The sequence below is a fragment of the Hydra viridissima genome, unplaced genomic scaffold (assembly GCF_058129835.1).
Source record: "Hydra viridissima isolate aposymbiotic clone 2 unplaced genomic scaffold, HvirCarnegie_v1 scaffold_1, whole genome shotgun sequence".
NCBI classification, from domain to species: Eukaryota; Metazoa; Cnidaria; class Hydrozoa; order Anthoathecata; family Hydridae; genus Hydra; species Hydra viridissima.
The window spans coordinates 2,040,197-2,052,784 of NW_028324300.1; the positions used below are offsets into that span (position 1 = coordinate 2,040,197).

At 28.3% G+C, this 12,588-nt stretch overlaps 1 protein-coding gene across 6 annotated transcripts in view; it reads right to left on the reverse strand.

Moving 5' to 3' along the window:
- Positions 1-11,817, reverse strand: part of LOC145187771 (cubilin-like) — a 40,531-nt gene extending 28,714 nt beyond the window's left edge. For 3 of the 6 annotated variants that reach the window (XR_016450258.1, XM_090080376.1, XM_090080380.1), the window contains exons 1-10: positions 11,648-11,766; positions 9,679-9,823; positions 9,369-9,410; positions 3,921-4,136; positions 3,504-3,656; positions 2,740-3,318; positions 2,401-2,607; positions 1,827-2,180; positions 1,052-1,399; positions 309-710 (exon numbers count right to left, since the gene is read on the reverse strand). Coding sequence is in view for 5 of the 6 variants with exons in the window: in XM_090080376.1 (XP_089936502.1) it covers positions 309-710; positions 1,052-1,399; positions 1,827-2,180; positions 2,401-2,607; positions 2,740-3,318; positions 3,504-3,656; positions 3,921-4,136; positions 9,369-9,410; positions 9,679-9,745 (2,368 nt within the window). In the remaining variant the exon portion in view is untranslated. Of the gene's footprint in view, positions 1-308; positions 711-1,051; positions 1,400-1,826; positions 2,181-2,400; positions 2,608-2,739; positions 3,319-3,503; positions 3,657-3,920; positions 4,137-4,260; positions 4,441-9,368; positions 9,411-9,678; positions 9,824-11,647 lie in introns of those variants that run through there. The other 3 variants (XM_090080372.1, XM_090080364.1, XM_090080383.1) reach the window with 3 other exon arrangements.
- Positions 11,818-12,588: the final 771 nt, after the last annotated feature.

The window sequence follows — 12,588 nt, forward strand, 5'->3', positions numbered from 1 at the left end:
CAAAAAAGCAAAAAAAAATATTTTTTCTAAATTAAAAAAAAAGTTATAACAAAGAAATGAAGAAATTTTTCTTTCTTAAAAAATCTATTCTTTTCTTATTATAATTTAAAAAAAAAAAAAAATTATTCTTTACTTGTTATAACTTTTCAAAAAATCTATTCTCATTACACTTTATAAGAAAACTCTTTTTAAAATTAAACTTTTTTTTAAAATATATTAAGAAAGTTTTTAATGAATAAAAATAAAGATAAATAAAGATAAATAAAAATAAAGATAAGACAAAAAAAAAAAACTTGATAATAACTTACCTGATCTCATTAAATATTGTCCATTGCTATCTTCTATATATATGTTATCTTTTTCAGAAAACAACCTTTCAGCAAACACATTTAAAACTTTCCAATTGTCATAGCTGCCATCACTAAAAAGACCTTCCCACAATGCTACTCTTCCATCTGATTGAAGTCCCCAAATTTGACCATTTTGTGTGACTACAAACTGTTTAAAATTTTCTCTAAGTGGCATATAACTAAAAGGGCTTTTTAAGTTCGGAGTAAAGAAACTCTTTTGAGGGAAACTGGATGTCACAACAAAACCTCCAAAGTAAGGATGACTGACAACTTGATGGATTGGAAAAGGAAGTTTGACTTCATTAAACTTGAAATCAGATAAAGGAGACAAGAACATGGTGCTTTCTTCTTCTGTTAACACTTAAATATTTAAAAAACCAAATAGGCTATCAATGATAATTTTTACAGTAAACACAAAAAATTGGTTAATTTATTTTTTCAACTTTAATTCAATATATTATCTAGAAATTTTTACTAATTTTTTACTGCTTTTATTTTAAAGTTAATTTAACTAACAATTTATTGTTGTTGTTTTGATATTTTTATTATCACATCATTATTGTTCTTATTGTTATTGCTGTTAGTATTACTACTATGACTACTATTGCTGTTAATAGTATCATCATAGTCATCACTAATTCTAATGATAATTATTAGCAATCATAATTATTGTTTTTTTGTAAACAAGAATAAAAAACTACCTGCAATTGTGTTGTTTGAGACAAAAATTGACTTGGCTCCATCTTGGCGCCATGGATATTTAAACCAACTTTTTTCAGATGAGGGGAATATCTCCAATGATGTTGATAGAATATTTCCTTCACTATCAATAATGTATATCTTTTTGTTGTCAGATGCAAGTGATTTAATTCCACTTTTAACAAGATTAAGAAAATCATTTGAAGCTTTTTTGGAAGCATATAGTTTTCCAAGTGACGTAAATAACCATAAAAGATTTTCACCTTCTATGACATCAGCAATTCCTTCTAACCCAAATGTAGACGAAAACTTTTTCCAGTTACCATCAAGCAAAGGAGCAGAAGTTTCAACTTAAAAAAAAAAAAATCAAATTTATATAATGTAATGCACAATCATTTTTTGGCTTTTAAGATTTAAATTTTTTAAAATGAAATATTTAAAAATAACTAAAACTATAGCATGCTTATTGCTTTTATTTTACAGATATAATGCTCATCATGCTGTTACAACTGCTACATATAATATATATATATATATATATATATATATATATATATATATATATATATATATATATATATATATATATATATATATACATATATATATATATAACATATATATAAAATATATATATAACATTACTACAATAGAACTGTTTTACTAATGTTGCTTAGTTAAAACAATCCAGCTATTTCATTACTTCATTATTAACTCTATGTCATATTGCTTATGATAAAAATATTATAGAAAAGAACATCAAGAAGCTTTGCTAACATGTAGAAGGTGTCTTGATAAGAACAGATTTGGCTTCATAATTTATTTTAAAATTTCCATCTTCACTTATAGCATCACTAAAGAATTCAAGCCATATTTCATTAGCTTCAACTCTCTTATCTGTTGCAGAATTTCCACATTCCATATACCAATCTTGAATTCCTGGGTAACCTATTAATAGATAATCATCACATGAAGTTTTTTTTGAGACTTTGAAATCAAATGAAATATTGATAACAAATGTATTAGATGGCTTTATTATCCAAAGACAAATTGCACTTGTTGGATAAGATGAAGGGTAATTTGGGCTTAATATTGACCCTTTATTTTCATACAGTAATCCTCCACAAACTTCTAAAGAAAAAAAACATTTATAACATTATTTAATAATATAATAATAAATAATTATAATAATTATATATAGATATATCATATATAATAATATAATAATTGAACAAATTTTCACTTTTTGCATTTTTTATGTGTACTTTAAATAGTTTTTTTTTTTTTATAAGATTATGAACCAAAGTTTTAAATATGTTTTTTTAAACTCTCTGAGATCACAAAATCATGCCTTTAGAAAATCCAAAAGATTTCTCTTTAGTTAAACCATAGACTCCTCCAATTCCAGCACGTATAAGTTCTAACTGTATATCTTGTTTTTCCCAATTACCACCAGTTGGTAAAAGACTGCTGACTCCATTCTTTTTGTACACATCACCTGTATTCTTGAGAGCCCAGATGTTGTTTCCAAAACCAGCATTTATGTAATCATATTTTTCTAAAAAACATTATTAGGGAGAAAAAAAAACATAATGCATACTATAGTTTTAAATTCTAAAAACTAAGATTCAACTCCAAAAATAAGAAGTTTCATGTAAAATGTTTCAACTTTTAAAAATACAAGCATTACCTAAACTTACTACCCAATCAATTGAGTTGGGATTCGAATTCTTTTCCCAAGTTATTTTAGAGCTATAAATAGTCCCATCCATCATTATAATCCAACATGAATAAATGCTACATGAGATGGTTTTAAAATTTTCATCAACAGCATCAATGCTATTCTCAAGCTTAATGGCAAATGGTTGCCATCTTTCATCTAATATATCAATATCTCGAATATGAGCATAAAACATTTTATTGTCATCATCAATACCATAAATAAGATCATAGCTAGTTGACTCAATGTATTTTATTCTCTTTGTATTTTTTGAAACAAGATTCCACTTGTCACCGATTGGGCTGCTAACATTAACACCATGTCTCCAGTAAATTGATTTGTTTTTTGGATCAATACCAAATATACCAGCTTGATTAACAAAAATACTTTTAAGCTTACCAGGTATAATAGTCCATTTTTTAGAATCATAAAAAAATACATCATTATTTTTGTCGATAACCCAGAGAGATCCCATAAAAATACCAGAATCAAAATCTATTATGTTTGCTGGAACTTCAAGGGCAACCCATGGATCATTAAAAGCACCTTCTAAAATACAATGTGGAGCAAATATAAATATTTTAGCATTGTATTTTAGTATTAAAACCATAAAAACTTAATTATTTTAAATTGGATATAAAAATTTGAATTGAAACAAAATTTGAAAAAAACAAAAAAAAAATTCATAACAAAAATTTCAATCAAATACAACATGTTTAATTCAAATTTATTACTAGGAAAACTTTGTAACCCAATTCTCTCTATTTCTTTCCAGAAAATATGAATGCCTTTTTCACCTAAACTCTCATCAGAGAGAAACTGTAAATATAATGCATTTCCTGATGAAGTAACAGTTTTCCCTTTTCCATCACTTCCACAGAAAATTTCTAAAATATATTGATATATTTTTTTAATTATAAAAAGTAGATAAAAATTATGTATGTTAGTCTTCAGCACATACATGTATAACAGAATCTTCAGCCATAGATGTATGCAAGAACCCTCAGCTCATATATGTATTCAAGAATTTTAAGCATATTAGATGTATGCAAGAACTTAAAGCACGTTTATTTAACAACATATAGATATTAAAACTTAAAAGCAAAACAAACAGAATAGTAAGAGTTTAAAAGGAAGTGCTACAAATTTACCAAGTGTAGGAGCATCATCTTGAAAACCATCTTTAATGATTAGCTTATCAAAACACTCTGCAGACTTTTCAAGTTCAAAATCCAGGAAGTTAAGCTCAATACGAAAATTTTCATTGGTTTGGATTGTCCAAACGCATCCTAAATTATCTGGGTATTCTGCTGGATAATCTGGAGATTTAATTTCCCCATTTGGTCCTAAGAATATCTGACTGCAAGCTAAACAGAAAGTATATCAAATAGAATTATGTTAAGACATCAAACCATTTTGTAAGCTTATTATCTGAAAAAACCTAAAAAAAAAAATTCTTTAGACTTTCAGTTTCGATTTCACAAAACTTACAAAGTAGTTTTCGATTTAATGTAACGTGGCTGAAATTGATATTTTAATTTGCTATTAAAACTTCAGTGAGGGTATTCTTAACTTTTAAGATGTTATACCAAACGTTAAACGTTATTCCTGACTCTTTACTTTCTTAATTCAGGAAAATATCTAAAAGTGTGTTTTATGGTCTCAGGCGTTAATCCTGTAAAAAGGTTTTTAAAAAACTCGAGATCCCGAAATCCCAAGACCTTGAGGTTTTTTACTTAAATTTCTTCAGTTGAGATTTGAGTATTTTGAATGAAAAGAGATTTCAATTAAAGTAGATATATGAAAAATTTTTCAAGGTGAAAAATCTTTTAATTTTTTTACAATATATGCTTGCTTGTTTTGACCAATTTAGTTAGGAAAGTGTGTAGGAATGTTTTTAACATTTTTTAAATTGCCGGCTGGTTGACCATAAACACCAACGATGTTTATGTTATGTTTATGATGTTTTATGCTATTTCGCAGGGTACTTGAACAAGTTATTTTTTAAAAACATTCGACCAAAACTTTTATGGGGAATTGTTAAGGACACTGTTAGGAGTATTTTCCCGCTGAGAGCGAAATCTAGTTTATACCCTTTCCGAGAAATCGCGATTTTTTCGTTTTTATGAAAATGTTTTAATTTTGCTTATTAAAAAGAATAGTTACACGCAAATGAAACAAAAATCAATCGTTTTTCAGTTCTTGGTTGAAGTTAACAGTACAAAATTTACTATAGTGTTTATGGGTATTTATATAAATAAACATGATGAAACATGATGCAACACGATGAAACACGATGAAACACAATGAAACACGATGAAACATGATGAAACACGATGACATTCGTAAAAAAAAAAAAAGTAATATTGAATTTTTATTATATCTAAACAAATCTACTATGCATTATCATCATGGCCGCCGAAAGGGGGGTGGGGGGGGGTGGATAGGAAAAATTCCCGGGCCCCGTGTGTGTACAAATAAATTTTTTCAAATAATTTTCAAAAGATTTAAATAGTTTTGACTTTTAAACGATTTAATTAACTTTTATTTTTAATTTTCAATGATTTTCATTTTAATAGCGATAGCAATTATAGTGATCGCTCTTGTTATTAGGGTGTCATTTGCGAGGATTCATTCGCAGCTTCACTTTTGAACGCGTAACATCTAGTCATTTAATGTTGCCTATATAGCATTACAATATAAAGTTTTATTTATTTTAGGAATGTTGATTTGTTTTTATAAAGTGTTCTCATGATGAAAATAGATCAAAAGTATGTGCACCTAGTGGGTCCGAAAATATTTTTTCTATATCTGCGAATTTACTCAAGCTAATTAAAAACTATATCAATAATGAATTTGATTTATCAAATAAGAAGTTTGCCAGCGAATATTTGTATTTCGTGTCGACATGGTCAGTAGAATAATACCTTTCTAGTAGAAATGCCTAACTATCAAGTAAATAATTTACCACGAGGAAAACGAGGAATAGTGCTGATGACTGTACTTGTTACATTTGTCTTACTGCAAGGTACAAGAAGCGTCACGTTAAAGCAAAAACCAAACTAATCTTTTAATTATTATTTAATTTATATCTTTTAATTATAATTTAATTAATTTATTTAAAACTAATCACACAAACGTACTTCATCATCAAGTTGTTTTCATGAATTTTTAATAGGATTTAGTCAGGAGGTTGCACAAACCATAATAGGTCAGGAGGTTGCACAAACCATTATATTACAGTGAGTTTATTTGCATCAAACCAAAATTTAATGATCACGGCTCCAATAAATGTGCACTTGTAATTTTACAATAGTAAGAAAAGTAATTTTTTTAGGTCGTAAAAGATTAATTATAAAACTATTACGTCATCCTTAAAGAAAACTCAGATTCGAATTGAACAACTTTCGATCGAATTTCAGTGTTGTTCTACAATTTAACGGTTTAAAGTTTTTTTTTTTTTTTTTTTTTTTTTTTTTTTTTTGAAATGCCACTATTTTTAAAAGAGAGTCATGAAAGTGATTACAAAACAAAAATATACTCCACATTTTTTAGCAAGTGAATCTAATGAATGTCTTTAAGTTAAAGCTGTTTTATAATTATTTTCAACGCTTTTGTTTCCCAGAAAATCATTTTATTTTAGAGTTTTATTGACGGGCAGTGTACCTAAAAGTGAATCTTTTTCTAATAATGAAATTCAAATGATATCAGCCATTGTTAAAGCTCTCGTCCCTAAAAAGCAATTGTGGAAGTCTTTTGTCTTCAAAATGTAAATTTGTTTACCACCGACGTTGCTGTAACTTTTAATGCTAAAAAATGTAAACATGGTAGCCACTTTATCAGTCAAAAATGACTTTCAGGAGAAAAAAAATGAGTGGGATCCTTCAGTATCTACATAATGTTGATTCAGAATATGGGGGACATGTCTGCTATCACCCTATACAAATATCTATATCATACCTATAAAATCAAAGCGCTTTAGTTTTTGTAAATAGTTTTCAAAAATCTAATTTGACTGTGTCATTTTGCTAAATTAACATGTTGATATCTTTCGAGAACTTGTACTTATAAATCGCGGGATTCTCGGAGCTGGATAAATGTAAAGCCAGGTTTAAAATATAGCTCGAGATTACGAACTCTGTCATGAACACATTACAAATCTGGGTTTTATCGATTAGAAGAATTCTCCAAATTTTCCAATCGTTAAAATTGGAATGAAAAATGATCAACAAGGAAATAAGACTGTGTGTACACTATCAGGTTTTTACATATTTAAAGAAACAAGGTTTAGCCATTTGAGGTCATAATGAATCGAATGATAATTTTGTAAAAGCTGCTTGATTTAATATGTAACAACAAACGGTTGTTTGATGCTAACCACCCATCTGACACTGCTGGTACTTAACTTACCCATTTGACACGCCGTTAATTGTTTATGACTGCGCGTTTTAAAGATATTAGTGTATGAGTATACAACCTTTATCAGCCATTAAAATTACTGTTTAGAAAAAACTCTGCGTACCCAACCTGCGTACCCAACCTTAGCTAACAGGGCCCCCCCCCCCCCTTTTTTTTTTTTTGTCTGCTTTATGGTTACTTTAAAAAAAACTGCAAATGCAAAAAAAATTAATCAGCAGCGATAAGAGGGGGAGGTGGCCTTAATACTGAAAGTAAGAAAGTTAAACGTTTATTATTTACGTTGTCGATTGTTGTCGATTGAGTGCCAGCTGTATCAAAATGTTCGCTTTAACAAAACGAATTGCTTTAAACAAATCAGAACGGAAATATGTAAGAATGAAAAGATGTCAGAAAATTGTACCCTTAGTGTGGTAAAAAATCAGAACGGAAAGAAGTCATAAAGGAAAACTTTATGAACGACGAGAATTCCCAACTAGTAAAAAACATTGTTGAAACGTTGCGTGTTGATTACGCGCACTAACGTTACAACTCAACGCTTTAAAAACGTTGGTAGATTGTTAATTGAAGTACTTCAAAGCATGATTTGAAAAGTTGAAGCAGTTTAAAGCATGATTTGAAAAGTTAACCTGAGAAAATAATACCATGAACTTAGTTCTGCCTCTAGTTAAATAAGTATAGAAAGTCGGGAAAACGTTAGAACGGAGAAACGTCAGAACGGAATAACGTCAGAACGCAAAAGAAAAAGTTAAAAAACGTTTAGCTTAAGTTGTAGCTCTTTCACTTCAAATTCATTCGTGCATTTTGCATGAATAGAAAAAGTTCATCTCATCGATTACTTTAAACTTGTTTATAAAAACATTTTCCACAAATAATTAAAATAGCCTATTTCTGGTCTGTGCAATTTGAAACTAGTTTTGCTTTTGAACAATAGTTTTCACTTATGAATATCGTAATATTAAAATACAGATCTAGAATGACTGATAAACTTGAATTGATTCATCAGATTAGTAATTTCAAATTTCAAGATTAACATGTACAAAAAAACGAAAAACAATAAATAAAAGGCAGTAGTACTAAGCAGTAAATAATGAACAAAACTATGAGTTATACTTTTGAAATGTTATTTTCAGTTTATTTTTTTGCCCTCAAAGCGTTTTGTTTTTTAAATTTAAACTTCGACACCCTCAGACAGTTTTACAGGAGTGACAGTATTTTATTTACAAATTCATAGAGTCAATAAACGTTTAAAAGACTAAAAGGTTTATGTTACAAAACTATTTTAAAAATAGAGTACTATAAAATTGACATCCAATTTGGTTTAAGTTCCCTTCAGTATAAAAGCATTCTTCCCGCCTCCCTTTTCTAACTACTTTTTTCAAATTGGAAAAATAGTACAACGCAAGATTTTAAAAACGAATAATGCTGCGTTATTAAAAAAAACTGTATCATGAAGTAAAAAATAAAAATAAATTGTTTCATAAATGGCAAGAAAATGAAGTAGAATAAGGAGGAAAAAAAAGGAAGAAGAAAAAGAAAAAGAAGAAGAAGAAGAAGAAGAAGAAGAAGAAGAAGAAGAAGAAGAAGAAGAAGAAGAAGAAGAAGAAGGAAAAGAAGAAGAAAAAGAAGTACAAAAAGAAGAAGGTTTTGCCGAAGAGGGTTAAGTCGGACCACAAGCATTTCATTAGAAAGAAAGTAATGTTTAACAAAAGCATTTCTTCCATTAAGAGGATTAAATTTGACTATAGAATATAAATAATGCCTAATGGCTAAGATCAAGTGTAGCGATAAAAGTATCAGTTTAATACAGGCACGCCTGGCTAGGCCGGCGTGCTTGTATTAAACTGATACTTTTCTTTTTTTTCCGCCCATCCCTCAAAGGAGAGGCAAACTCAGGGTCGACGTGCTTCTGGGTCTTCCCTGGAGAGGTTTGGGCAGCCCACAAGGCATATGCTGGCGGACTTAAAATACAATTCCTAAATATAGAATAAGAATATGAAGGTGTTTCAGGGTGATTGTGAAGTTCTAAGCTGATTACGATTGTGGCCGGCTAAACCTTGAACAGCAAAAATATTCTTGTCAGCCTAATCAATTCTAAACATAACTATGCAAATCCTTTTTTTCATTCAGTTCCTGATGTAACTCTACAAAACATTAAAATCAATACAAGTATGAGAATTTACCTGAATGGTCTTCGATGATAACAGCTTCGACAAAGGTCCGATCTAAAAAAAAACAAGATTTGGAGGATAACCTTCAACACGTTCGCTTTCAACTACGAGTTTACTCGTAGGTCCGTTTTAAAATTGTCGACTAAGAGTATAGTCTTAGACTACAACGTCAAGTGCTTGCGCACATAAAAAATTACAACGAACTTGTTAAGTAATGAAAAAGTTCGTGAGAAAATTAACCCGCAAGACATTTAATCGGAGAAAATTATTCAACGTTACAATCATAAAAAAACGAGCGTATCGTGCGTATCGTGTCACCTACCTTGCAAAAGAAGTCCAAGAAGCACAAATAAAAGATCCATTTTGAAAGCAAAAAACGAAATTCTCATTTTTTTTTTTTTTTTTTATTGTACCAGAATAAAGTTGTGCATCGTTTTGTTCAATTGAAGTTTACTTTCTAAAGGAATCTAGAAAATGGATGTTCGCTATTGCCGTCGTCCAAAAAAAACATGACAAACAAACATATACTCGTTGCTAATTATAAATTATAAATTATTTTTTAAAAAATTACTTTAAATTTTAGCCTCTGATAATGAAAAATAAAACTCATAAAAAAAATATAAAAAAAACGAAATTGAGAAAAATAAAAAATATAGATGAGAATTTTGTTCTTCATAAATCATACTTCGGACTTTTTTAGTTTTTTATTCCTATTTGCATTTCGTACAAACTTGTTCCCAAAGATACTAACATAATAATAAAAAAACCCTGGGAACGAGGATGTACTTTATAAACCTTTGAAGGTTTAATAGTATTAGTGTTTGGTTTTACTTTACTGTTAATTTCATTGGTTAAAACTCTTGCAATCAATCTCCTTCTACATTTCTGATATCGCGATACAACCATTGATTTATACCCATATATAATTTTTTAGCTATTTCTTTACAAACATATATAACTTTTTAAGTTTTTGCTTACAACCATATCTAATTTTTTTGTGTTGTTAGAACATAAAAAATTCTCAACAAAAGAAAAAAAAGTTTCAAGCAATGGAATTCAGTGCGCTAAACGTTCTTTTGTAGTTTTAAAGAATTGAGATTAAATTGACTTTTTTTTTCCCCCTTTCAAACAGATAAATTTGATGCCTCTTCAAAGAAGCTGTGATTTTCCAACGAGGAAACCCCTAAATATGGAGAAAATCCCTCATACGGTTATAAAGTCGTTTTATTACTATTGTAAATAATGCATCAATTTATTTGTTTTTAATCCGAATTAAGTTGATGGTTATTCATGAAGGTATGGATAACATCCTCTGTTCCAATCGCTTCTTACAAGAGTAAATACAAAAGCACTCAGTTTACAGATTAAAAGTTTTGCAAATAAGTTAAAATAATACAGATCAAACAAGTAAAACGGTTAAAATACCTCCTAGATACCCCCCTGGGCGATAAAATACCTCCTAGATACCCCCCTGGACGATAAAATATTGAATAAAGATGTTATTTTAGGCCAGACTTTAAACTGAATCGATCAACTGTAGTGAGGTTTTTTTAAGTTGAAATTTTCATTCATCTTTAAGGTAATGCGGTGTTAAACCCTTATTTAAAATAGAAAACAAAATCATCCGTTGGTTGCTGATCTTTTTTTGGTTCTTTTATAATCATTTTCTTGATTGTTCTGAAATAATTTATTCAAACAACGAATACCAAATGTTTTTAAAGACATTTTCAACTTCTACTATATTTTTTCAACGTAGCAACTTTAAGTATTTTTATTTATTTATTTTTTCCTCGTTTTTACATGGTTTGTTTTTAATGTTTAAAAGAATTTGTAAAAAAAATTTTTTTGTCAAATATTAAGCAAGTCACAATAATAATATTGTAATCGCTTGTGTGTAATCGCTTGTGAATTTGTATTATCTTGTGTATCTTCGAATTCTTTTTTTTTTTTTTTACTGAGGTATTCTACCGTGGAGGTGTCATTTTTAATGGCTGGATAAATATTTTAAAAAATGATAGTTACGTAACAATATTTTAATTGATTTTCTTTTGGTATTTTTCTTGCTTTTCTACACCAAAAGATTTAAACCAGAAAGCTTAAATTAAATTCCTAATGCCACACTTAACGCTGTTTCGATCACTGTTAATCATTGTTGTTATTATAATTGTTGTACTATTTTTTATATGAAAATGATTTAACTTTAGGTTTGGTTAAAACCAAACGCTACAAAAAAAAACAAAAAAAAAACTAAACATCAAAATATTAAAGACCGGAAAGCTAAAGAAACTTACAGATTTTTCCTTTAAATTGTTGCTTAATAAAATCAACTCTTAAAACTACTTGGTGCATGCGCGCTTAGCACATGAGATTAACTATTCTAAACAATATTACCCGATTTTAAACCTCGAAATGAAGAAGATTTTTTGTGTAGTATTTATTTCGTCTTTTTTTGCTTACATCTATTTTGACTTGCTGTGATATTTGCAGGAATCACATTCCGATGTTTTATAAACCGAAATGCAAACTTAAAAACAAAATCAGGCCACTATTTTTAGATAATGTAAAAACGAAAAAACATCTCGTTTATTGTTAGCTTTGTTTTTTTTGATTGATATTTTGCTGTTGTCGTTATTGAGATGTATTAAAATTGGATTTTAAAAGTATATTTTAAGATGAAAGGGATTCCTTTTTTATCTGAAAAACTGTGTTTTTTTTTAAGTTTTATTGATATTTAAAGAAACTCATTTCCTTACCAAAACTCTATTTGTTTACGTTTTACGGGGTAAAAAATATCAATACTTTGTCTTACAGGATGCCCTAGAGCTGATTTCAAAAGAATCTTAAGGGAATCTCAAAGCCTACTTAAGGAAGCGCGTTAATTGTTATAGGAAAGATTTGCAAAGTTGTTCATATTTAAGTTTAGAAGTATTAGCTTTTACTATATTTAGCTTTTAGCTAAATATAACAAAATTTTAAATTTTTAACTTTTACATATATTATTTTAAAAATATTTTAGCTTTTATCATTTTAGCTATATATATATATATATATATATATATATATATATATATATATATATATATATATATATATATATATATATATATATATATATATATATATATGTAAAGGGTTTGAGGGGTAAAAATTATATACATATATATGTATATAATCTTTTTTAAAATTTATTTATATCTATATATAATTTTTTCTCTCGCACCCTTAATTTGTT